Source organism: Taurulus bubalis, assembly GCF_910589615.1.
Source record: "Taurulus bubalis genome assembly, chromosome: 2".
Classification (NCBI taxonomy): Eukaryota; Metazoa; Chordata; class Actinopteri; order Perciformes; family Cottidae; genus Taurulus; species Taurulus bubalis.
Window position 1 is genome coordinate 20,349,477 of NC_136590.1, and position 25,910 is coordinate 20,375,386.

A 25,910-nucleotide genomic window follows, 5' to 3' on the forward strand; every position below is an offset into this window, starting at 1 on the left:
GTAGCATTTGCTCCTAAGGAATGACGTTTATGTAGAAAGAAAAGTTTATAAGGAAAGAAATGGCAGGAAGGAAAGAAAAAAAATGTATTGAAGGAAAGAAGAAAGAACACAAAAGACACAAAGTGAGAGGGATAGTAAAATTTGAGCACCCCTCTCCTCACACGTGTTCCCGCACGCAGCTGCTACTGACCAGATATCTTTCAGAGGAGACGCTGACCAGGATGAGATCATCTCCCACTCGAACCTTCTCACCCTCTGACCGCTGCTTTGATGCTGGATGGATGGTCCACCAGCATGCCTCGCCTACACACACACACACACACACACACACACACACACACACACACACACACACACACACACACACACACACACACACACAAACACATACACATACACACAAAGAGTATGAAAAAACACAAAAAGCAAACAATAGCTCAGAAAATATAGCAGTCATGTGTCCATGAAACACAGGATAAAACACAGCAGCATGAAGTCCTGTTATAATACTATCACCTCTGCCTGTGTACCACTTTTGCAGCTGCTCTGCTTGAACTGTAATTTGAAAACCCACAGTGGAGAAGCAGCAGACTATGTGCTGATTACCTGGGTCCTATCTGAGTTATCTTTATTTAGTAAATAGGTCTTTATTTTGTACACACTAATAGACACAGAGCAACATTATCCATCATTTAGAGTGGTGTCTATGTCCACCTATTTCATGTAAGTCCAATAGTTACTCTCCCTTTACCTTACTTTTGCTCTCCATTAACTCCTGAGACAAATATCTGGCTATTTAGCTGATAGCTGCTCACCAGCTAGTCTCTACTGTGTCTGCTGATTGTTGCTGGGCAGGTAGTGTGCAGCTGCTAGTGGCTGGCCAGTGGTGCACAGTAATGACGCTTTAATGACTGCTAGTGTTTTTTTTTTTCAAGTCAACAAAATTCAAACTATGTGATAATAGAAAGCCGTGCCGATGAAAGAACTGAGCTTGACTCCTACCTGTGGTATCTTCCTGCAGTCCAACATCAAAAGCCAGTTTGTCTGTGGATGAGCGTGAGGTGGACAGACAGCACAGGTACTAAACAGAGAAACACAATGAATTCCATCAATCCACTACAGGGCAATTTGATGGAATTGATACCTCTTGCCCGAAGAGCTCATGTGCATCCTTTACCCCAGTAATAATGACAGCCCCGGTTACACACACTCTTTTTTTCAGCTCACACAGCTCACTCATCGGTTCAGCCATAAAGCCCGGAGAGAAACAGTATAACTTTTAGTTCTTCACAAAATGAAAAGTTGTTCCTGTTAAAGTTCCATCAGTTCAGTGTACAGTTTGATTCATATGAGACGAGTCTTTGCTGCCCCTCATGTCAAAATAATGGTACTATTTAGCAACCCAGGTATTGAAGGAAACAGACAAAAGAAATTCAAAGAACAATTACTAATATTTTCATGAATTTCTCTTTCAAGATTGTTGTCAATTTCAGAACCACCTGCAATTTTGCATGGGCTTAAATGTCATCTTAATAATGAGTTAGTCACAGATGAACTGGGCAAATATTTAATTATGCACCACTCCTTGGAATATTATTCCTGTAGGAATGAGGGTGTCTGAGCTAAAGGAGTTTCTGGTGAACCTGCATGACTTCATTGGATTTTACCAGAATCGCAGAATAACTATATAGAAAAAGCAAATCTTGTCACTGATGGTCTTGTTTACTTTTGTAGGTCATATGAGGCATCAGTATTAAATTGAGACTGTTTCATAACCAGTGAAAGGTTCCTCATGGTAACTTTACATAAAAAAGCAGGTCATAAATAAACATGGCAGAAATATCCTTGTTGTTTTAGTTATAGTTGTTATTTTGGTACGTGCATGTTTGTTAGTGTTTGTGTGTTCACTGACCATTCCACTGTAGGAGTGCCGCAGCAGCACAGCGTGTCCGTACAGTAATGTACGATGGCCGCCACCCTGGGCCGTCTGACACATTGACAAGAAGAAGACAGAACGAGGAAAGAAAAAAAGCTGAGTTACAAGAGACAGAAAGTCACTGGAAGAGAAAGCCGATGAGAAACAGCCAACAGAGATATCAATAAACAGATGCAGAGAGGAAGAGAGCAGGAAAGACCAGCTGTATCGTTTCATTCTACGAAGATGCTTCATCTATAAAGTTGTAGGAAATGTGACCTCAGAGTCTCCACACGACAGTAAGATCTGTGATGACATCCATCCATCACATCATAGTAGTTTTAAAAGGCACTCCGTGTAGAAGTTCAAACTGTCATATTACTGTAACATCCCTAGCTGATAGTATAATTACCATCATCAGGACTCTTTCCTGAAATAACAATCAGGAATAGGATTCGGGCCTCCACAGTTAATTAAACCTGATCCGGTACGGTACTCTATTGACAGCTTGTGTTTAGAGTGCCTCCTCTGGTGTATCGAATCAAGCGCTCCCCAATCACATGTAAACAATTCCGACCAATCACAGGTCTCTGCTTCCCAGGCAGCTGCATTTTACTGTTGATTTTTGTTGCATGCTTCCTGTAAAGAAGCGTGAACTTACCTTGTGAATTATGATTTGTGTATTGTACATCTGATGCAAGTTCAAGCTCTATGTTTCTATGTTGTCCTTGACCCTTCTCCTCCCTCTCAAGACTATAAAGGTTCTGCAAAACTACATCATGACACTGGAGGTCACACCACTAGGATACTGTGCCATGAAACTGGAGTCTCTTGCTCTCTGACGGACATTTGTCTTCTGAGCAAAAAGTGCTCCTACACAGCTATCTGTACATGAACCTCATGTCTCCTGCTGCACTGCAGTCCATCTGGCCTGCTCCTACTCCTCCACAGTGCGGAACAAGGTCTCACAGACCAGAGATGCTTCACTTTCACATACATGTTAATGAATGTGTGTAAGCAGTAGTTTCTGTACGTGCCATGATCCATTTGTAAAACAACTCACATCAAGAGACATGCAAAAAAGAGGCTTATAGTGCCTCTTTTGTGCAAAGACACATGCGGTTCTTGTGGTTGGCCTCTCAAGGATCTACCTACTAGTACAGAGGAACCAACCTCGCCCAAGTTGTGTGAATGCAGCCACTAAATAACAGGACTAGAGTTTTTGTATTTCACAGTACGTCTTATAATTCAGACTATAGTTGTGGATTAAATAAGTGAAGACACATGATGTTTATTTTCTCATGTTAGATTGATGGTGGTGGGACTGATGTTTGTGCAGCATTGTAAACAACTGTGTCTCAACCACACATTTGTACTTTGTTGATGAGCGAAGTGTTGGATCTGTTTGCCTTGAGGCAGAATTCCACCTGTCCACCGATCCAAAACCGAACACCCTTCAGAAGAACAGCTCAGTTTTTTTTGGCCATCCTCTACCTTTATTGGAACCATTCCTTCAGAGGAATCGTCTGTTGATATAATCCTCTGGCTCCCAATAGGGACTGCCTTTGGTTCTGCTCACATTGCAGAATGATGACACTGTGGGTAATTTTAAAAAGGAATAGTCCACTGTTATTTTTAAGTGTGTGTGTGCGTGTGTGTTCATGGTAATAAAGGAACTTTATTGTACATGTTTTTAAACAAACAGAAAATAAATAAATAAATAATAATAATAATAATAATAATAATAATAAATAAACAGAAGCACATTTTAACCAGCAGCTGCACAAAACTGATCTGAGCAGCGGTGTGAGGAAACGTTTGGAACAACAATGTTGACACTGCATCATGAAATCAATTGCTTGATGTAAAACTGATCTGCAGCCCCCTTTCTCGCTGCTTTGAACTGTAGATAAGTGCGAGCAAGGAACCCCCTGTGTCTGCGTCTACCACCTCCTCCAATGTGTGTGTCTCACCTGTAGAACAACCTACTCATTCATTCATCCCCCTTCCCTGTTGTGTGTGATTGTGTGTGTTGCTTCACACTCACCCCCTCAGCCTTATCCTCGGTGTTGGCCAGCATTTCCTGCAGGGCTCGTACTGACAGAGACTGCTCCAGCACAAAGGTGCAGATGGACAGATCTGGAGGCACATTCTGAAACGATAACACACGTCAGGTGATTTATTGCCGTTGACTTCACTTTTACACACGAGCGTCCGTTCTTTTGTATCACACTCTGACCATACGCAGTGGTGTGAGATCAATAAAGTAGAAATACTCTGGCATCAGTACCTTGGAGTTGGAGATGGATTCAAGGAAGCAGAGTCGGTTTCCGAAGCCTTCAGCAGCCAGACAGAGCTTCTGTTGTTCCTTGTGGATTGTGGCTGAGCACTGGAGGACCACCTCGTCGTCCTAAACACACACACACACACACACACACACACACACACACACACACACACACACACACACACACATATAGTTACCAATCAATCAGAGGAGACAAAACTCTTATACACATGCATACCTTATGCATTATTAAAGTCAATAATAGAGACTGAACACATTATTGTACGCAGTTACATAACAGTGAATCAAAGAGATTAGAGCAAAGAGCATACTTGTCTATTAGTGTCTTCCCTATGTGTGCATATGTGTAACTGTTTTTGAGCAGTCAATTGACTTCTACTATATATATATATATATATGTATATATATATATATATATATATATATATATACATATATATATATATATACATATATACAATTCTTTTAAATTTAAAACGCTGCCCATCCACTACCACACTCCTACAATCTACATACTGTACACACGAAAGGACACACAACCTGCTGCATTGGCACTGATTGTTGTATGGTGCAAATTGTGAAATGCAGATTAGTCCAATACGAGCGTATGCCATTGACAGGCATTATGAATAACTAAATACAGAAATAGACAATATCCTCATATCGTACATTGAGTTTATTTAAGCAATGTTTTGGTTTTCACAGTTTAACATTTGATAACTTTGTTGTATTTTGCCAAATTTAAGGTTTTGTTGCATCCCGCTCATATACAAAATATTGTTTATTGAGCCTTTTAGCTCAGGAGTCATGCTCCCGTTTGTTGCTCAGGACAGTGTTCTGCTATTTATTCTGCAGCACTTCTATAAACTTCTTTCTATAAACATGGTGGCAGTTATCTTTCTGTGGTGTTGTACCTCTACCAGGCTAAAACAGATACAGTATAATCAAATTAAAAGTTGTTCTCGATCAGGCAGAGATCATTAACCATTCCCTTCAACGCATGCATATTAGGAGACACTGAGGCTCTGATAAGCTCCCTATCAGAGAATCAGACAGTAACAGCACTACAACATGTCCTACATGTGAGTGTGACAATCAATTAAATATCTGTCTGCTCACACATCCAGCAGCAGATCCTGCTGGAACTCGGATCTAATCAGTGTGCATCTGTTTCGTATGCCTAATGTCTGTCTACGCATACGTGTACTAAAACCTCCTGGTAGTTTCTGTTAACATCAATCGAAGTAATTGTCTGTGTGCCAGTAGGACAAAGTAAGTCACACTTGATATGTACCCCTCATCCATCCCCAGCCTCCCTCCAGTATCTGTCCTGGTCTTGGATGAGGGTGAGATCAGACCTGCTGCACCTGCCTCCTCTGTGTCCTCTTCCTCACTGGTGAGACCTCTGCTCTGTGTAGGAGGCTCCTGGACACCTGCTTTGTGAGGTACGGGCTAATATCTTAAGGAGTACTCCCACTTCAACTTACATCATGAAAAGGTCGATGGTAAGGACCTTTCTACACAGCACAACATCTGTATGGGGACAATCGGGACCACGAGGTAGAACAAGTAAATGAACAGAAAATAAAAATAAATCTTGACAAAAAACTGAATGAAGATCAGACACAGAAATACCAGAAACATCAGCTGTGAACACCAGACAAAAAAACTGATCCACTGGTAAGAGGTCAAAGGTCATGAACAGGGAGTCAGGATCAAGGAGGACATTCACATCGGACACCAGAGAGTTGCCATCTCCTGTTGCCTCTAAAACACCACACTAACATTTTAGCGGACTGTCTCTTAACAGTCGGTATCGATGCCTAAGCTGCACTTACACTGGAACCTAATGGAAACAAAGGACTGTTTGAATTGACTGTATATGATTACTGCAAACAGCGCTATAGAAGACAGCTAGTTCACACACTCAGGCCACGGGAAGACAAGCAAACCTGCTTTATTTAAGCAGCACTGGAGTCCAAATGTAGTTAATAGTCGCAACTGTGTATCTTCCGCGGTGTATTCTGTGGCAAAACCATGGCGACTGCAAGCCCACTACCAGACAAGGCGGCAACCTGCGGTTCTGCCTAGTGAAGCAAATGTGAAAAGCTGCTTTCTCTCTGCTGGCCATCAGGGGGCGACTCCTCTGATTGTATTGAAGTCTATGAGAAAATCATTTGACTTCTTTCTTGATTTATTCCCTCAGTAAACATTGTAATCATGAATTTATGATCTCAATATCTAGTTTCAACAACATGGTGACAGCTGTATTCCAAGATGGCGACGTCCAAATCACTGAACTTGAGGCTTTATAACAACAGTCCACAAACCAACATCATATCTTATGTACAGTCTGTGGTTTATTTATGTTATCTGTAGTAACCCTGTTAGCTGTTAGCTCTGTTAGCATAAACCCACTGCAGGACTCTGTTGCCCACCTGTTGCTGACAGCTAAGCTAACTCTCCTCCTAACCACATAAAAAGGCGTACTCCGTTTCAGTTAGCACTCGGTTCAGGTTGTCATTTGCTAAGCTATTAGTCATTCAAAAATTCCTAACTATATACATCTATACATCCATACACACAATCATCTTACCTAGGCGTGCAAAGTCAGCAGTTTTTCCAAATATAAAACACCAAATATATTTGGCTAATGGGTCCAGTAGTATGTGACTTTAGCCGTGGACAGACAGACTGACACAACGTACAATATGATGAATTCGGGTTTCCTTTATCGTTTCATCATTTATGAGGCCTCTCTAGAAGTGCAAACAGACTCGGGGAAAATGGCCACAGAGCACAGGTCTCTCCCAGGGGGACAGTCCTGGTGAATTGTCTGCTGCAGTGTTTCTCTCGGGCTGCAGCTTGAGATGATGGTGGTGAAAAGCAGGAATGGGCGGGCTTCTGTCCACGACGCCATACAAGCAGAGTGCATTTTTGTAGATACAGCTGGAAATGTATCTATAAAAATACAGAGAGTACCACTGGGGAATATTGTAGTTGTCATAAGATGCCTCTGGAATTCATCAGTCACTGTGGTTCGGCTTAATTATCTAAACGTGTGGGCTGAGGGAATACCATCACACACAAACACAAACACACACACACACAAACACGCAAACACACACACACACACACACACACACACACACACACACACACACACACACACTTAAGGTTGGAAACTGGCGTAATGTCTTAATGACTCTTACAGTGTCTGGCACATACAATCCTTCCTGCCCACACTCACATACAAGCACACACTGTGATATCTAGTATAGCTATCATTAACTGGAATAATGCCTTAGTGACATTTATAAAGGCTGACACACACTTTTTCTCACACACACGCGCACACACACACTGTTCCCTCCATGAAGATGTCTGGTGTCTCTCCGTCAGTGGCAGTTTGCATTCCAGCCTTCTATGGAGTGAGAGAGAAAACGGAAAAGAGACACCGAGGGACAGATAGAAGATCAACGGCATTCGTTCCGAGCCACATGTAGCCATTGCAAATTTGGCTCGCACTTTACACTACAGCGCGGTAAAAACATGGTAGTAATCAGGTAATAAACAAGTAATGCTAGAAAGAATGAGAAAGAAAGAAATTATCCTTTATTAATCCCCTTGTGGAAATTCTTCACTGCATTTAACCCATCCTTAATTAAAGTCAAAAGTCAAAGTCAGTTTTATTGTCAACTTTGTGCAATGTGCAAACATGCAGAAAATCGAAAGTATGTTTCTCTTCTGTCCAACATATAGAGAATTGTGCAATAGTGATAATAATAATAATAAAGTGCAAAAAACTGTTTAAAAGTTAAAAAAAAACAACAACATATAAACATAAATTAGGAACTATTAAGACTGAAGGGCTATAAATAAATGACTGTGACTCCTTAGCAGCATCCAGACATGCCGGCCATCGAACCGGCTACCTTGGGGGTACAGAACATCCCCATGAGCTGCAGCTGCAATAAAATATATGATACGGGCAGTATTACCTTGAAACAGTACTAAAAGGAATGTTTGAATTCTCCTTTATAACATAGTCAAAACCATTTTTGACCAATATTAATCATTTAATTTTGTAAGGTATTAGTGGCTCATCGAAGCCTATAATATTATGAAAACATATCCTCGTTGTTATCAGGCAATTGCCCCATTAATGCCACCATATCATCATGTATTATCCCGCCAGTGGTTCTCAAATGGGGGTACTTAAGATTTTTTTTTTTATTAGCATGAATTCAAAAATCCTTTAAAAATAGTTATTTAATAAATGTTCAATAATATAAGTGTGAGTTCTTAAACTGAATTGTATATATTCCATATTAAATCAGACACTGATGGCACAGCGCTGTGTATTACATTGTTTTATTAACCAAAAATGCTTTGAGCTGGTCAGGGGGTACTTGGCTGAAAACAAATTCCACAGGGTGTACATCACTGAAAAAAAGTTGAGAACCACTGACCTCAGGGTTCTATGCTTTGATCTCAGGGTTCTATGCTCTGAACTCAAGGTTCTATGCTCTGATCTCAAGGTTCTATGCTTCAGGGTTCTATGTTCTGATCTCAGGGTTCTCTTATCTCAGGGTTCTATGCTCTGACCTCAAGGCTCCATGCTCTGACCTCAAGGTTCTATGCTTTGACCTCAGGCTTCTTCTATGCTCTGATCTCAAGATTCTATACTCTGACCTCATGGTGCTATGCTCTGACCGCAGGGTTCTGTGCTCTCACCTCATTTACATTTGTATGTGTGAATGTTGCCGTGTCACCAAAATAGTTTTGCCTCGTTGCTGTCTTTAAATGTGTTTCCCCATTATTAGCTTTTCTTTTTGGGCCCTTATTACCCTGTTATACATTTCAATCCAATATCCCCCAGATTTAAACAGTTAATACCAATATGGTATCTGGTAATTACACTGTATTAGTAAAGTAGTATCTCTTTATTATCAAACTACTCCAAGACTATTGACATGTTTTTATCGCACTGTAGTGTAAAGTGCGACCCAAATATGTAGCATGTGCGTGTGTGCGTGTGTGTGTGTGTGTGTGTGTGTGTGTGTGTGTGTGTGTGTGTGTGTGTGTGTGTGGTCCAGTCACTTTAACTACAGTTTTGCCACATTAGATACAGAAGCACTTAGTTTGGTGCTTCTAGGTAAAAAATTAGTGAGCACACATTATCTTACAGGAAAGTTGGGAAAACCAGCAGGATGACATAATTGTGTCCGTGCCTTCCAAAATCACTACAAGTCACTCCTGAAAATTAGATTGGTTTTAGGATGTAACTACGTTTTGCTTAAGGCTTGGTCAGGTTTACGAGACCTTTGTCGTCAGTGATTGTGCTCATGAAGAAGAAAAGAAGATAAGCTCGGGCTTTGTCACCAACAGTCAGCATTTGTCGTTTTGGGTCACTTGTGGAAATGGTCGAGTAGGAAGGTCAAAGTTGAATCAGGAAGGAGGACTGTAAACTGTGATGGATATTTACAACAGATTGGTGCTAACCTGTTGTTGTTTTTTCCCAGCTTGTGTAATCATCTGGCTGTTTGTGCTCGTTGTCCCTGTTTGACCTATTTTTTGTGATGTCACGGTGTTCTGACATTTCAGCAATTACGGGTTACCCAGTTGAACCAGGACTGCACAGGACAGACTGTAAGACAGCAGGAAAATGAGAGGTTTTCTGAAGGGACTATGTCGCTCGGAAACACTACCGCTTTTGTCCACAGGGACCGCCAAAGTCAACGCAAAAGGAAAGCTCCTCGGAGAGCCTTTGAGATGAAGGAACAACTGTGGTCATTAACAGAAAGCAACGTTGCCTATTGGTAGGTGGTAAACTAACAGTCTCACATGTCAAAATAGTACACAGTCTTCCTGAGATAAATGAAAGTGGTGCAGTAATAATTCAATAAAGATTCAAAAATCAATTATTCATATTCCCTAATCCTCACCCGTTATTAACAGCGATAAAGTCAAAAACAAATTTATTCTGTGTGAGTTGTTGTCAAATTTGACCATTTCATCAGCCAACATATATTATTACTACATCGTATTAGTTTCTGTATGTGTGTGCGCATGCACAACAGCAGGGTTTACGTACATGTCGCGTTTTTAGAAGTGTATTTCTACCGTGCTCCACTCTCGACCAGCAGAGGGTGCTGCACGGCCCTCAGCATCCTCACTTCCCACACTTGTGCTGCGGGGTCTAAATAATTCCGATTAATGTCAAGCAATCTATTATGCAGTCTTTTTCTTCAACATTGCAAAGGAGGAATGGACTTCATCACAGCTATGCGTGAAAAGGTGAGCAGGTGGAAAAGCCCTAAAACACATTCAGGAAGTGGATGAATGAACTGGTCATCCAAAGAAAAGGCAAAAGATGTGGGGTTCATGTATTGGGTTAAAACACAAAGCATGGACTATCTTGGGTTACACTATGAAAGGGTTTTTAAAAACATGCATGAGGGTGCAGTGTGCGTGTGTGCGTGCGTGCGTGCGTGTGTATTAACCGTAGCGACAAAATGGCTTCCCTTGCTCAAGAAAAACACTCTCTTTGGCTGCATCTGCCCTCCCCCACACACACAGAAATAGACTGACATGAATTAGCATGTCTTATATAGTCTACACACTCATAAACTCACAAAAGCGCATTGGAGTGCATGGTCAGTGCTCATCAGGGCGACAATCATAAAACAGCCCAGAGTTGAATACACAGTCTTACACAACAGCCTATTCAAAAGTAGCAGTCAGGGGAAACATTAAATGCGACCTTCCCATCACAAAAATAAATAAAAACAGGGTCGGAGGCGAGAGAGAGAGTATAAGTGAGAGACAGAGAGTGAGAGTGAGAGTGGCCTTTTGTAGTCCAAGGTGGACAAACTGGATCACCAAAACAATGATTAATCCTCCTCTGACATAAGAGAGGGGGATAGAGATTAAGAGTGAGAGAGACACAAATTGGTGAAGTATAAAACATATTTAATCCCATCCACTGAGTCCACCAGTGCAATGGCCGACAAAACCAAAGATCAGACTGACTGTAGGGGGAAGTCCACAGACTGTATATAAGAATAGGACGTAGTCGTGGTGACATCGACCTTTTTGAAACCTTGAGTTCGGAGATTTTGCCGTCGCCCTCTTGTAATATGGCCGTCACCATGTTGTTGTTTTTTTTGCAACCAATGAATGGAGGTTACCATATTTGGAGTGACAGAGACGCCGTATACGGTTCAGGTAGAGGCAGTGACCTGTCAATCACAGTAAGCCCACTCTAAAGCATGCCCTGCTTTATGGTCTGTTTGACTCTTAATTACCATGATTTACTAAATGAACATCATGCTGTATTGAAGAAGACTTGAAACTAGAAATTGAGACATAAACTCAACTTTACAGTGTTTACTGAGGGAATAAATCAAGAGAGAGTAGAGTCATTTTCTCATAGACTTCTATACAACCAGAGGAGTTGCGCCCTGATGGTCAGTAGAGAGAATGCATGTTTAAGACACTTCCACAATGGCACAACCGCAGGTTGCCGCCTAGAAAAGACTTTAAAAACTAGAGGTTTAAGTTCAGCTTGCTTTAAAGGACAAAGCCGGTGTTATTATAGATGTCTGTTACTTTCAACAAATCACATTAAAAGACTAAAAAGACTGTGGGTCTGCACAGGGGATTTGCTGAGAGGGAGAAAATAAGTAGAACATCATACAGAATATAGCTTAGCTCAAAGACTGGAAACAACCAGCCTGGCTCTGTCTGACGTGGTGAAAAACACACCTGCCTCTAAAGCTCCCTAATTAATATTCCGTCTCTTGTACATTGAACCAGCACAGATAAAAGAGGTGTACAGTGGCTGTGTGCAGCCTCCTGGAGGTCTGGTACAGAGTAGCTGAGCCGCAGCCTACAAGACTCGCTCCAAGAAAGAAAGCAAAGCGTGTCCCAAAAACAACTTCTTTAAGGGTTTTAGCAATCAATCTTTTACATAATCCAGCAGAACTAGAGCATTCGGTTGGAAACGTGTTTGTGCCCATGTGTGAACATAAAATCCAAGTCTCCCTCTCATTATGATTATTTGGATGCTAGACCTTCAGTTTTAATGCTGCATGCTAATTCTGGCCTCGTATCAAACCTATGGAGTGACGTCTAATATGCACTGAGTCACTCCAAAAGCACCCCAACATTTATATCAAATCTGGTTGCTCCTATATTTAGTAATATATTTATGTGTCAGGAACGATGCATCTATGCAACATTATTTAGGTGTCACAGCGCACTCACCCCCTCCCAAAAAAAGGAAAAAGTCTGTTAAAACAGTCAAAATGCAACGGGACGATTTCTGCTGCATTTTGCTGCTGCACTGAATGTTCCAGCTCAGCCTGCTGTGTGTCAGTATGTACTGTGGAGCTGTGTGTGTGTGTGTGTGTGTGTGTGTGTGTGTGTGTGTGTGTGTGTGTGTGTGTGTGTGTGTGTGAGAGAGTTGTATTCCAAGTATACAGTGTTACAGAGCATCAGGGATTTGGAAGACACACAAACACACACACACACTGACAGTGGGCAGGTCAGCGGAGGAGGGTTTAAAAGCTTGGCACAAACAGAGAGAGAGAGAGAGTGAGAGAGAGAGACAGAGACAGAGATTGTGTGGAGGAGGGGAGCGCGTCAATGATGTAATCTGAGAAAAGCAGAAGGGAAGAGGAAAAGAGGGAGACACTTGACTGTGATCACAAACTGATGTAATCTGAATAAATACTGATAATCACTCAGATTTGTATTCTCCATTTGACGACAGGCTGCTGCTTTGTAGAAATAGGATGCATTTTCGTTTGGATTGATCAGGACTGACGATATTACCAGATTTCCATATCAGTTTGAATTGACACATTTATGACTGTGACGATAATATCTCTTCAAATACGTCTTTGCACAAGATTATCCGCCCTCACAGTTACTTCTCCTCCATGTGCCAGATAACGAAACAGAACCAAACTGGCGACCATCCTGTGACGGGATCTCACACACCACTGCGACATAAAAAAAATGCGTGGCCAGGGGCTCGACCCGCCCTCTGGAGAGATTTCCCCATCGCCAATCTCGCAGGGGCTCACGTGGCATAGTGGTGGCAAAACTCGGTCCAAGTGACACAAAGCACCTCGTAGTCCCCCGCTAGAGTAGGCGTCTATTCTGACAAGATGACACACACACACACACACTGAAAACAATAACAGCGTCGCTGACCCGGCTGGTACCGAGTCATCCACATTCTCTGGGTCCGGATTCTCTTGCTGTTTTTTCTTAGTCTTCTATGATTGTAAACTGCATGTGTATCACTTTGGCATCAATTTAGCAGGGAGGCGGCCCGCCCCTCAACACCTGATTCCATTTGTACATGCACTTATCTAAGTTCCTGTATCTACAGGAAGAAAAAAAAAAACGTTTTTATGACTAATCAGAACCTGTTCAGTCGGGAGATGCATCCTCTGTTTGGTTTGACCTCTCTGGGCAGCATTTGTGTGTGCAAGCTCCTCACAATGTGTTTTGCCCAGGGTGTTTTCACACTTGACCGGCTGGATTAATAAATCTTACCAACACTTGTATTGTGAGGGCGATTCGTTTCCCCCCCAAAAAAAGATTTTTTGGGCCACTTGTGTCGTTGAAAATCTGATGTTGTGACAGCCCCGATAGTTCAAATGATTTGCGATGGCACTTGCCAGGTCAGTGTGCTTCCACCGGGCTGGTGTGGAGGCTATCCAACCCTGTTTTTCAGGAGGCCTCTGTTCACTCCAGAGCGGACCAACCACAGTACGCAGCACATGGATATAATTGTAGTTTAAATCACATACGTACCTGATTGTGAACTGTTTGGGGATTGGACATTTTTCACAAGTAATTTGGTCCCCACTGTAGAGTATATGCATCAGCGCAGGAGTGCTGTAAACACTGTGTTGTGACTCTGTGTTCAGTTCAGTTCAGCAATCCCCCATAATACCGCTGTGCAGCACGTCTCCGTTTGGTCCCGTCTCAACTTGATCGTCATTATTCAATATGAAGTCGATTTACCGTCTAATTAGACTAACAATGTTTATAATCAGTTACTTCTTGACATCAGAGAAAATAAATATACACATTAGAGGCATTAAAGTGCTGCAGAGTGATTGTTGCCAAAACCCTCCAATCAAATGAGTCACCTCAGTCTGTGACCTTGTGTTTCCTCCTCTTGCTTGTGTAAAAAGGACAGGGGGAACATTGACTCCGCCAGAAGTAAAAGGCAACAACGGATCTTTTTTTCCATTTCTTTTCTTTTGGGACAGACGAAATGAACCGAAATGCAGCCCTCAAAGTCTTGCTCCGTTACGCTCCTCTTCTCTGCTGTGCTACGCCGAGGCAGAGGCCAGAGTCGTTTGTGGAAATATTGTATTTGAGCAACTATTTCATGTTTCGTGCAGACAGTACACATTCTAGAGCTCATGAAAAGCACCTCTGAAGATACGAACTGGTGCCAGACAGGTAAAAAGAGTAATTTGATTGTTCCCCTCAGTGGTGCGTACAGGAGAGGACGCCATGTGACTGAATCGCAGTTTAACGTACAGAGTGTTGAAGTGAGGGACGGGGCTGGGAATGAACATTATGCATCCGTCCTAAAAAAAACATTTTCGGGGACGCGGTGTCGGTTGTAGACAGCTTCTGCCTGGTCTTCCTAAACTTGAGAGGATCCCACGATTCTCTGTGCCTGGATCCCCCTGCGGAAGCACAGATCTGAGGCGGTGGTAAGGTGTTCTGAACATCTGCTGCTACGGCTCGCTTTACTGAACTGCTCAGCCCAAAGGTTCATCTAGTCTTGGTCTGAAAAAAAAGCACTACTTGCAGCACCTGGGTTTGATGTGGAGTTGTTCCGTTTCAGAAATGCGTCTGATTCGGCCTACACATTTGTAATCGGCTACCTGAGAGCACGCTAGTCTATGCTCTAGTCTACATCACGTTATCGCATCATTTATGATTCATCCTGCCTGATTCGTACTGAGTATGTGCAACAGAGCAGAGAGAGAAGCGGCTCTCTCATTATGCTGTGTTCACACCAGACGCGGCTCGAAAATTCGCGCCGCGTCCACCGCGGAAGTTTACTTGTGCGAGTGAATCGAGGGTGTTCACACCAAACGCGAAAAATCGCGGCGCGAAGGGGGCGTGGCTTAGCTCAGTTGCTTGCCTCTGTGAGAGACAAGCGATGAAGCTTTCATTTCCACTATCGACCATGGAATAAATAACCACTAGTTCTGCTTTATATTTGTTGTGGAAGTCCCAAACATGTCGGAACATGAAACGCCCTCGTATTTGGGTTCATAACATCATCCGTAGCCGCACACAGCTCGGTGAATTTCACCGACTCCTCCAGGAACTGCGTCTCGCGTATCTCCGTAAAACAATACCGATTATGCCATCCACCATGGAAATAACCACCAGTTCTGCTTTATACTTTTTGTGTAAATTCCACATATGTCGGAACATCAAACTCCATGGTGTCTGGGTTCATAATATTATCCGTATTCCCACAACAGCGTCTCAATGAAGCCGCTACCAGCGCTGGTTCAGGCGGAGCAGCAGCAGTTTCATTCAGGAACAGGGAGACGGTGGTGGTGACGGGCGGAGCTTCTCAACGCTGATTCTCAATGCTGATTGGCTGCCGCAACTTTGCGTCACGCAATTTCTCCGCCAGAGTTGGGAGAATTCAACTCACGCGAATTCGCGCCGCGTCCTTCACTTTGTTCGCCCCAGGTCAAACTTCTGTTCGCGCCGCCTCAAACGCGTCTATCTCGCCGCGTCTATAAATCGCCAATTCGCGTCACAGCGCGTCTGTGGATTGACTTTACATGTAATCTGGTCGCGCCGCATATTCGCGCCGCGTCCGGTGTGAACACGGCATTAGACTTCTGGAGTCGGTGAGGGAAACAGCTAACGGCCTTTTCTCATCTCTGTTGAGAGTTGCACGCGCTCAGTGTCGACCTGGCAGCTGCTAGTGGAGAGAGTAACGATAGCCAGAGCGAGCATAATGGCAGCCATATGGAAATATTTTACACTGGAAGATCCAAGATCAAAGTAGAGAATACAAAGGCTTTAACCGGAACCAGGCCATACTACCATGTGAGCAAGCATGTCACATCCATACAAGATTAGTAGAACACAGTAATACAAAAAACATAAGTTCACGTGTCTTTATTGGTATCAGAAAGGAAAAAAAGGTATATGAAATTGTACACATTCTGATGACGTGACTGTCCAGCGGGGTCCTATTCTTAAAGAAATTGATCAAGTGATCCCCTCCCTGCCCCCACCGACTGCAAGCCCTCATATTCATTAAATGCCAAATTATAAACGACATAAAAGATTAATGTGCTGTATATTTCAGCCCGAGGTCACGCATATCAGGGGCTAGGATGGCGTTGTTCAGAGCTATGTGAATAAAGTTTAATTGTGTTCTCATTATTCACCACATTGTCACATTGTCGCATGCTCGTGGCTATAAAAGGAAGCGTGTAGAGAGGCAGAGCACTTGCTTTCATTTGGGTGAGTCGATCCATTATTGTTCTCATGTATTAGTTTGGTGGAGGGTCTCTAGTGATGAGGTTCATAACGTTCAAATTTGGGGCTGACGCAGCTTAACGGCTGTTTTGAAAGTCTATTTCCCCGTAATCTCTTGTTGTGACGCGTTAATATTTCGTATTAGCTGGAGCTGCAGTGTATGCTACAACAGGGGCGCAAAAATACATGGCTTTGGATGAAATCATCAGCTAAATAAATGCAATGGAGCTTAAGCGGTAGTTCAGAAAGGAAGATTCTACACTGCCCCTTGTTTATCTTGGTTCAGGATAGAGTCCGATCGCCAAAGACTTTGCACTATTCATTGTTGTACTATTCATTGTTGTACTATTCATTGTTATACCAACAGAATAAAATTATTGTGAATTCGGAACAAGTCTCTCCTGATTGAAATGTCAATAAAAAGTTGCTCTTTCATTACTCTGACGGTACTTTGTTTAGCTCTTTAAAAAAAAATGTTAAGACCAAAAAAACAACAAAGGTTTCAGGAAGATATAACCGTACTTTTCTTTGGTTTTGACAAGATAGATAAAAGTCTCATCCCACTCATTTGATTTCCTGAATCAACACCCTGCATGTTCTGACACAATCCCATCCAGCTGGCCACAGAACCACCACGCTAACTCACAATTGCTAGCAGGATTTGTAGGACTTTGACTTTAACCATACAACTGCTGCCAACATTCTCTGACAACACACACACACACACACACACACACACACACACACACACACACACACACACACACACACACACACACACAGGTCAGTGATATTCTTGGCATAATCCCAAATGTCTCTGTAATTACAACAGAGCAGCACTGCCTTCCTCACACTAAGCCAGACTACAAGAAGGACATTGATATTAGGAGAGAGAGTGATGCTGGCAGAACAAAATAAAGTAAGAGAAACAGATTAACTGGTGCACATTAAGATGTGGAGAGGTTACAGCAGGGCGGTGGGGAGGGGGGGGGGGCTTGCATTGCTTGCACATGGCTCCCACATAGAGACATGGCTTGCATGTCTCTATGTGGGAGTGAAGACATATGGCTTAGCTAAGCACTGACAGAGGAAACCGTTGCACTGAAAACATCCTTCACTCCCAATAAGAAGACATCTATGGGGGTTATTTGGTTAGAATAGTGGGTCTTCTTCCATAGTCCTTTCTGATTGGCTGACAGATGTCGGTGAAAATGATGTATTGGAAGACACTACTCATTACTTCAGCTCCTGAAGAAGATGGAGGTTGGTTCAGCTGTCCATGCGCAAAAATCCCCCCGCGCCTATTCTCGGACAAAAAAAAGTTTCCTTAATTATCTCCGCAACCACATGGTTGTTTAACGTCATTTACATTTCTAAATGACCGCAACCCTTGTGAGAAGAGACCTATGGTTTAAAACATTTTTTAAAGTAACCGTTAAGGTTAGGTACTTACATAAACTTTCTAAACTCCGGAAACTCCGGAAATTTACTGCGGCGATCGCAACGTTTCACTAAAACGTTAATAAGTACCTACCCCTTACATTTTCGGATTTCAATAAAAGACACATTTCCGTAACCCTAGTCTAAAAAAATCTGTATAAACCCACTATTAGTACCTGTAAAGTCACAAAACGGACAGAGCTTTTTTCCTTCTTTTGCCGGTGGACATTTCGGACTCCTGAGCCTTCCTGATCCGCCCACATTTCTAAAACTGCATCATACAGCAAGTGCGGAAGCTGATGAACATTTCGGTACCCAGCATGCCCAAATCGGCCAATGTTTTGCCATAAAATAAGTAATCTTTCCATTTTCCAACCGAACGACACAGTTTTTTGACTGAAACTCCTTCCTAACATCCCAATAATTTGTTTTATTGTATTTTGCAGATTCTGATTCTTTAGGTCCTAATCTTTCAAAAAAGGTGTCTTGTTAGTATGTGGGCTGTTGTTAAGGCCCTGAACCATACAGTTTGAAAAACTCGGGGACCGCTCAAGGAAGCATTTTTGGGGAATCTGCCTCATATCATACTGGAGGTTCATAGTTATGATCAAAATATGGTATAAAAGTGATTTTTCATGAAAATATACATTTATTTTGCAAAAAGATTCAGAATTTTTTTTTATAAAATAACATAAGTATTAGAACTCATTTGGGGTTCATACGATTACTTGAACAGTACTTGAACACGGGGGGGAGCAGTGCCCCAGATGGGGGGCATGGTGTCCAAAAGGGTTCCCATTGACCTTTAACTTTACCTAACAGATGATTTTGGTACATAGAATCATCTGAGAAGCCACCAGTGAAAACCGTTTGGAAAAGGGTGAGCCAAACATATTTGACCGGGGATTGGACGAACCATCCGTTAATCAAACTCTTGCCGAAGCCAGTAGGGAGAAGAGGGAAAACATCTTTTCCGTGGAGAGAAACTTTCAGTGTCGTTCTTTGCCTTTCTTTCAATGAAGAAGTACTCTCAGTTCTGATATCTCGCTGATACTACTGCTGCATTGAAGATAAACTCTTCTTCTGTTGTTTAGAACAAAGAGTTGCCCCTCTGCGTCGCGTCACATACACCACGCTAGCCACGCCCCTAGCTACCAGCGACTCCTCACAGGACGCTGACCCCGTGAGAATCCGCCATAATTGGTACCATAATTTACTAAATGAACGTCATGCTGTATTGAAGAAGACTTGAAACTAGAGATTGAGACATAAACTAATGTTTACAATGTTTGCTGAGGGAATAAATCAAGAGAGAAGTAGAGTAATTTTCTCATAGACTTCTATACAACCAGAGGAGTAGCCCCCTGATGGACACTTCCACATCGGCTTCACTTGGCAGAACCGCAGGTTGCCTCCTGCTTGAGACAGAAATATTACATTTAAAAAGACTTTACAAAACTAGCAGCAAACATGAAAAATATAAACATGTACTGTATACTTTATACATGTATCCCAAAACTTGTTTTTCTCAAAATATTTCTTTGTCAAATACTCTCAGTTATTTGCAATAGCTTGCAAGAACAATTGCTCCGTAGTTTCCAAAGAAGTTGAATTGCTTTATGTAATTTTCCCACTTTCTCACTGTGTGTGTGTGTGTGTGTGTGTGTGTGTGCGTGTGCATGTGTGCATGTGTGTGTCATCATTGAAGCTGTCATATCTGTTTTTCTGAGGACCGGCTTAAAAAAACCCACTTGTAACACTCTCATTTTCTGCCTCTTTAACCCAGCACTCAAAGATCATCCTGCCAAAGACTAGTGGGAGTAACGCTCTCACACATGAGGCATGAGACCTTGGAGACATCACACTCTCAAATTATGAAAATGGATTAATTATAAAGTCAACAATTGATAAAATGATACAACATTTTAAAAATAATAGACAGATTAGTTGATAATGACAATAACTATTAGTTGCTTTCCTATAGCATTCCTTTGAACTAACACCCTTTGTCAAGTCGATGGTATGCGCCGTACGTTCTGCATAACGTACTGTAGCTATAGCTAAATGCTCAGCCAGGGGAACTAGAAACGGCCCATCACAGTAAACCACTTCGCCACTTGCGGCTCAATTTGTCTTGATGAGTGTTGGATGCTTCATGAGGCCGTGCTCGTTGGGTTGCTCCAGAAGGACAACACATCCCTCTGCCTTCAGGTCATCAGCCATCACTCTCCCTGTGCACCCACAAGCCTGTCTACACCTCGCAATTCATCACACCATCACACACACACACACACACACACACACACACACACACACATACACACACACACACACACACACACACACACACACACACACACACACACACACACGATTAAACAGCAAATAGATGCACACAGTAAGGTAAATGTACATTCCATCATACAGGATACAGACTCAAAACACAATCCCAAGCACAAGTATGGTGTATACACACACACACACACACACACACACACACACACACACACACACACACAGCTCTGTTTGTGCAGTGTCAGCAGAAAAAGGGCCAATTAAGCTTTTGTTTGTGTTTGCAATAAAACATTAATAACCATGAGGGGCGTCTGCAGAAGAAGTCACTGAGCTCACACAGGCTGCAATCTGTCTCGAATCTGGACACATAAAACCGCTTACAGTATGCTGCTGTTGTGCTGCTCACTGGCACTACGGTAGGGAGATGCAACTCCAGATTCACAATGGTGACATGGTCATAAACTACCAAACAGTACAAAAAGTAGTGACGTACTTTCTATAATTGTTTGTGTCAAAAACAACACCACGCCAAATAACAGTTCTATTTCATCCTTACTGACCGCCAGAGGCAGTGTTTTCACACTGGATATCTTCCGTCTCGCGCTTGCGCAGTTCAAGTACGTATACCAAAAACGTCACCTGTGACCTCGGATGAGTCCCCAGCTGGGTATAACTTCCGGCCTCATCCTGAGATCATGTCCTTTTTCATCTTCTCGCTATGCAGGCCAACGAATGTGTTAGCATCAGCTAAAGCTGAACCTGTGTAAACGGAGCTCGTCGCCTGTAGCCTTGTGACCTCCGGTCGGAGTCGCGGGTCTCTCGCCCTCCAAAGGCTGCGACAAGCTGTACCCTCATAGGAGGGAACGGTGCGCTCAGCATCCGGACCGTCGTTGACGATACTGAGCGCGTGCATCGATGTCGGTAGATATTGCGGCTGTTATAGTGGCGAAGTGTCCCCAAGCTAAGAAGAAGCAGGCTAACCGAGACCACGCTAATTCTGACAGCTACTAGAACTAGTAGCTGTCAGAAGACAGACTGTGCCGGCCTGTCTCCACAATAGCACAGTGCTCTGAAGAAGCGCTGAAGCTTACTGGCTGATCACCAATAATCACAGCTGCTGGACTAGTGAAGAGAGTGCTGCACTCCCCTCTCCTAGACAGACTGTGCCTGACCGATTGCCACTCGACCGGTTCCCCACTAGCTCAGTGCTCTCGCTGAAGCTTACTGGAGGAAACCGAGGAACACAGCTGCTGGACTAGTGAAGAGAGCGCTGCGCTCCCCTCTCCTAGACAGACTGTGCTTGACCTGTTGCCACAGGACGGGGCTTCCTTCTTTTCTTTCCTTACCACTAGCTCGGTGCTCTAGAAGAGGCGCTGGAGCTACTGGTAGAACATTGAGTCACGGTCATGTTTAACCTTGCCGGCTGTGGGACCTGTTTGGCTCCCCTCCAGCCTGAAGACGGCCATGAACTTTGCCCATCCTGTTTGAGCCTTGGGCACCTAAGGGAGGGTCTCTCGATGGACCCATGCATGAACTGCGGCATTATGCCTTACGCAGTGAGGGTCGCTAGATTGGCTGAGGTGGAACGCCTGATGGGTGGGGGTGACCTTCCCTCGTCAGGACAGTCGGATCCAGCCCAACAGACTCGGGTCAAACGCCGGCTCTCGGGGGCCGCAGGGCCCCCCCACCCACCCCTCCTAGGAGAGCTAAATCCGGAAGGTTGACTTCTAGGGTGGAGCTGCTGACTGCCGAGCTAGCTCAGATGAAGTCTCTTCTCCTGACCCTCCACCCTAGTGCGGGGGGGACTGGGGCATCAGATCCACCCCTGGCCGAGCCAGTCCTAGAGGAACTGGTCCCGGAGGAACCGGTCCCGGAGGAACCGGTCCTAGAGGAGGACATTGTCTCGTTGACAGCGTCCGGCAATTTCTTCACTGAATACAGTGACGGGCAGGCCTCCCATTCTTCCGGGCCTGGTTCCCATTCCCCATTCCTGCCGGACGCCAGGTGTCCTCGACTCCAATGTCGGATCACGGACGACCTGCATTGCCAAGCTTATAACATGGCAGCACGCATGGGCCGTATTCTCTCTCTCATCTTATGCTTGCTCTCTCAGTTTCTCTGCAGCAGGCTACCTTCAGCACTACTGCCACCAGCCTCAGTGACGCTTCACTGCAGGCTTTTGCACTCATGTCAAGGGAACTTGGGCGCATGATGTCGACCCTGGTTCAGACCCGCCGCCAGGTTTGGCTGGCGCAGTCACCCCTGTCAGAGGCATGTAGGCGGACCCTCCGTACTGTCCCAGTCGAACCCGGGGAGCTTTTCGGCTCAGCTGCTCTGCAGGCGCTTCAGCGAACTGTGCAGGCCGTTCAGACCAGGCAGCAGTTCTCCGGTCTTCGCCGAGACCTCGACCTAGAGGGTCCACGGCGGCCCCCTGACGCCATTATCGGCCCGCAGCTTACCTCAGTAGCCACCAGCGGCTCTACCCGCGTGCCCCCCAGGCAATTTGTCCGGGCAGGGGGGCAGGGACTGAGGTCCTGGGGCCGGCAGTCGTTTTTTTCTCACAGCAGCATGTCAGCTACTGGGTAGCTCACGCTCCAGACCCCTGGATGGTTTCCACCCTAACCCAGGGGTACAAGCTTCAATTCCGCCGCCGGCCCCCAGCTTTCAGCCGGGTCAAGATGACCACCATCACAGACCCGGCAAAGTCCCTAGCCCTGAGCCAAGAGTTAGCCGTGCTCCTGACCAAGGGCGCAATCGAGGTGGTGGGACCCCGGTCACAGGCCAGGGGGTTCTACTCAACCTACTCCTCCTCGTAAAGAAGAAGAACGGCAGACCTAGACCTAGACCTACCAGTCCTAGATCTGAGGGGACTAAACAAGTTCCTGAGGGTCTTACCATTTCACATGCTGAGCACAGCAGACGTCCTTCGTGCCATCTCCAAGGGAGACTGGTGCACGTCGGTCGACTTAAAGGACGCCTATTTTCATGTCCCCATTGTACCTCATCACAGACAGTTCCTTCGTTTTGCCTTCCAAGGCCGTTGTTTTCAGTTCAGGGTACTTCCATTCGGACTCTCCCTCTCCCCACGAGTGTTCACGAGATGTGTCGCGGCTGCCCTTCTCCCCCTGCAAGCGCAGGGCATGAGGATATTGCCGTACCTGGACGATTGGCTGATCTGTGTGCCATCCCGGGCTCAGGCTACACAGGACACCGCTCGCCTTCTCTCTCATGTGGCCCTGTGGGGCTTCAGGGTAAACATGGAGAAGAGCTCTCTGAGCCCTTCTCAGAGCATAACCTTCATCGGTCTAGCTCTGGACGCGGCCACTATGAGAGCCTGTCCGTCGCCCCAGCGTGTGGACAGCATCCTCCGCAGCCTCCCCCTCTTCCGAGGGGGCAGGCGGTTGCCCTACATCCTCTTTCTTCGCCTCTTAGGCAAATTGACAGCTGCCTCAGGAACATATCAATGTCCTGGAGCTACAGGCTGTGCACCTAGCGCTCAGACATTTTCTTCCACATTTAAGAGGAAAACATGTACTTGTTCGGTTGGACAATACTTCGACCGTATTCCACATAAACCATCAAGGGGGTACTAGGTCTGCAGGATTGCTACGGGTTTCCCGTGCCCTTCTGACCCTGGCAATGTATTTACCAGGAGAGCGGAACCAGATTGCAGATTCCCTCTCCCGTCACAAGCCTCCACCGGGGGAGTGGCGGCTTCACCCAGAGGTTGTGCACAGCATCTGAGGCCTCTTCGGCAGAGCAGAGGTGGATCTCTTTGCCTCAGAGAGGTCGACCCACTGCCCCCACTGGTTCTTCCTGGTAGAGAGGACCAGTCCTCTGGGTCAAGATGCCCTGGCTCATACGTGGCCGGGGGGGCTTTCTTTATGCTTTTGCCCTGATCTTGCCTACGCTCCTCAGGGTTCTTCAGCAGGGCCACAGGCTGGTGCTGGTTGCCCCCTTATGGCCCGCCAGGACTTGGTTCCCTGGCACCTCAACCAACCTATCCAGCTCGCACAGTTTAACCCTCCATTGGGAGAGGAGAGGTCAGGGCTACTGTGCCCAGTGCGGGTCCTCAGAACCTATGTCGAGGCCACCGCAGGTATACGGCGGTCGGAGCAGTTTTTTGTCTGCTATGGTGGACCTAAGAAGGGCTGTGCCCTGTCAAAACAGCACCTGTCTCACTGGATAGTGGAAGCCATTGCCTGTGCATACAGGGCGAACGGCCGGGCGCTGCCACCCGGAGTAAGGGGCCATTCTACCAGGAGTGTCTCCACGTCATGGGCAACCCTGAGAGGTGTGTCCATGGAGGATATATGTGCGGCGGCCTCATGGGCATCACCGAGCACATTTACCAGATACTACAGAGTAACGTTGCCACCCCTAACCCATTGGGTGCGGTTCTTCGTGCACATTCCTCTGCCTGAGTCAGACGAGGTAGGTTCCTTTACATTCCTCGTGACTTTGTTGGTATAAGTCATCCAGTGTGAAAACATTGCCTCTGGCGGTCAGTAAGGATGAAATAGAACGAAAGTTACGAAGGTAACTACGGTTCTATGAATCCTGGATGACCGCCAGAGTTCTTGGTCACTCGGAATCTCGTGGTTTTGCGAGAAGATTCCGCAGGACATGATCTCAGGATGAGGCCGGAAGTTATACCCGGCTGGGGACTCATCCGAGGTCACACGTGACGTTTTTGGTATACATACTCGAACTGCGCAAGCGCGAGACGGAAGATATCCAGTTTGAAAACACTGCCTCTGGCGGCCATCCAGGATTCATGGAACCGCAGTTACCTTCGTAACTTTCGTTTTTCTACCTGCTGCACACAAAGGTTCAGACTAGCAGCAATCTAAGCACAATAAATCATATTTACATAACCACAATCACAAAATCTTTTGTTGATGGTGGTGCCGTCATATACAATATAAAGACAGACTTCCGGGGGTTCATTCAAAGACATCAATAGTAGCTTCAAATGTAAAAAGGTATTTGGTTAATCTACATATTTCGTATTTGTTTGAAGTTGAATCTTTTTTGAAATAGTAACAACCGGGGAGACAAATAAATCCATCAAAGTTTTGGTTCCGCCGTCTTCAGTGAAAGGACAACAGCTCTAACATACTGCACAGTAGCCACAGCAAACGTGTAAATGGCACGGCGTTCTCCTTCTGGTCACTCGTACCATCAGGCTGCAGTCATGGGCCAGTTAGAGGCTTAACACCAGTGTGTGTGTGTGTGTGTGTGTGTGTGTGTGTGTGTGTGTGTGTGTGTGTGTGTGTGTGTGTGTGTGTGTGTTTGTGTGTGTATATTTTGATATTTTGGCAGCAACAGCTACTAGACTGTCCAACAATTTGAACCCAAGAAATTAACGTACGTATGTGTGTATGTGTA

General features: G+C 44.7%; 1 protein-coding gene across 1 annotated transcript in view; it reads right to left on the reverse strand.

The window, feature by feature from the left end:
- Window positions 1–25,910, reverse strand: part of ryr2a (ryanodine receptor 2a (cardiac)) — a gene marked incomplete at both ends in the record, with an annotated part of 151,784 nt that overhangs the window by 103,368 nt on the left and 22,506 nt on the right. Inside the window, 5 exons of the mRNA XM_079237783.1 lie at window positions 191–303; window positions 1,003–1,081; window positions 1,913–2,032; window positions 3,963–4,067; window positions 4,206–4,325. Coding sequence (XP_079093909.1) covers window positions 191–303; window positions 1,003–1,081; window positions 1,913–2,032; window positions 3,963–4,067; window positions 4,206–4,325 — 537 coding nt within the window. The remainder of the gene's footprint in view (window positions 1–190; window positions 304–1,002; window positions 1,082–1,912; window positions 2,033–3,962; window positions 4,068–4,205; window positions 4,326–25,910) is intronic.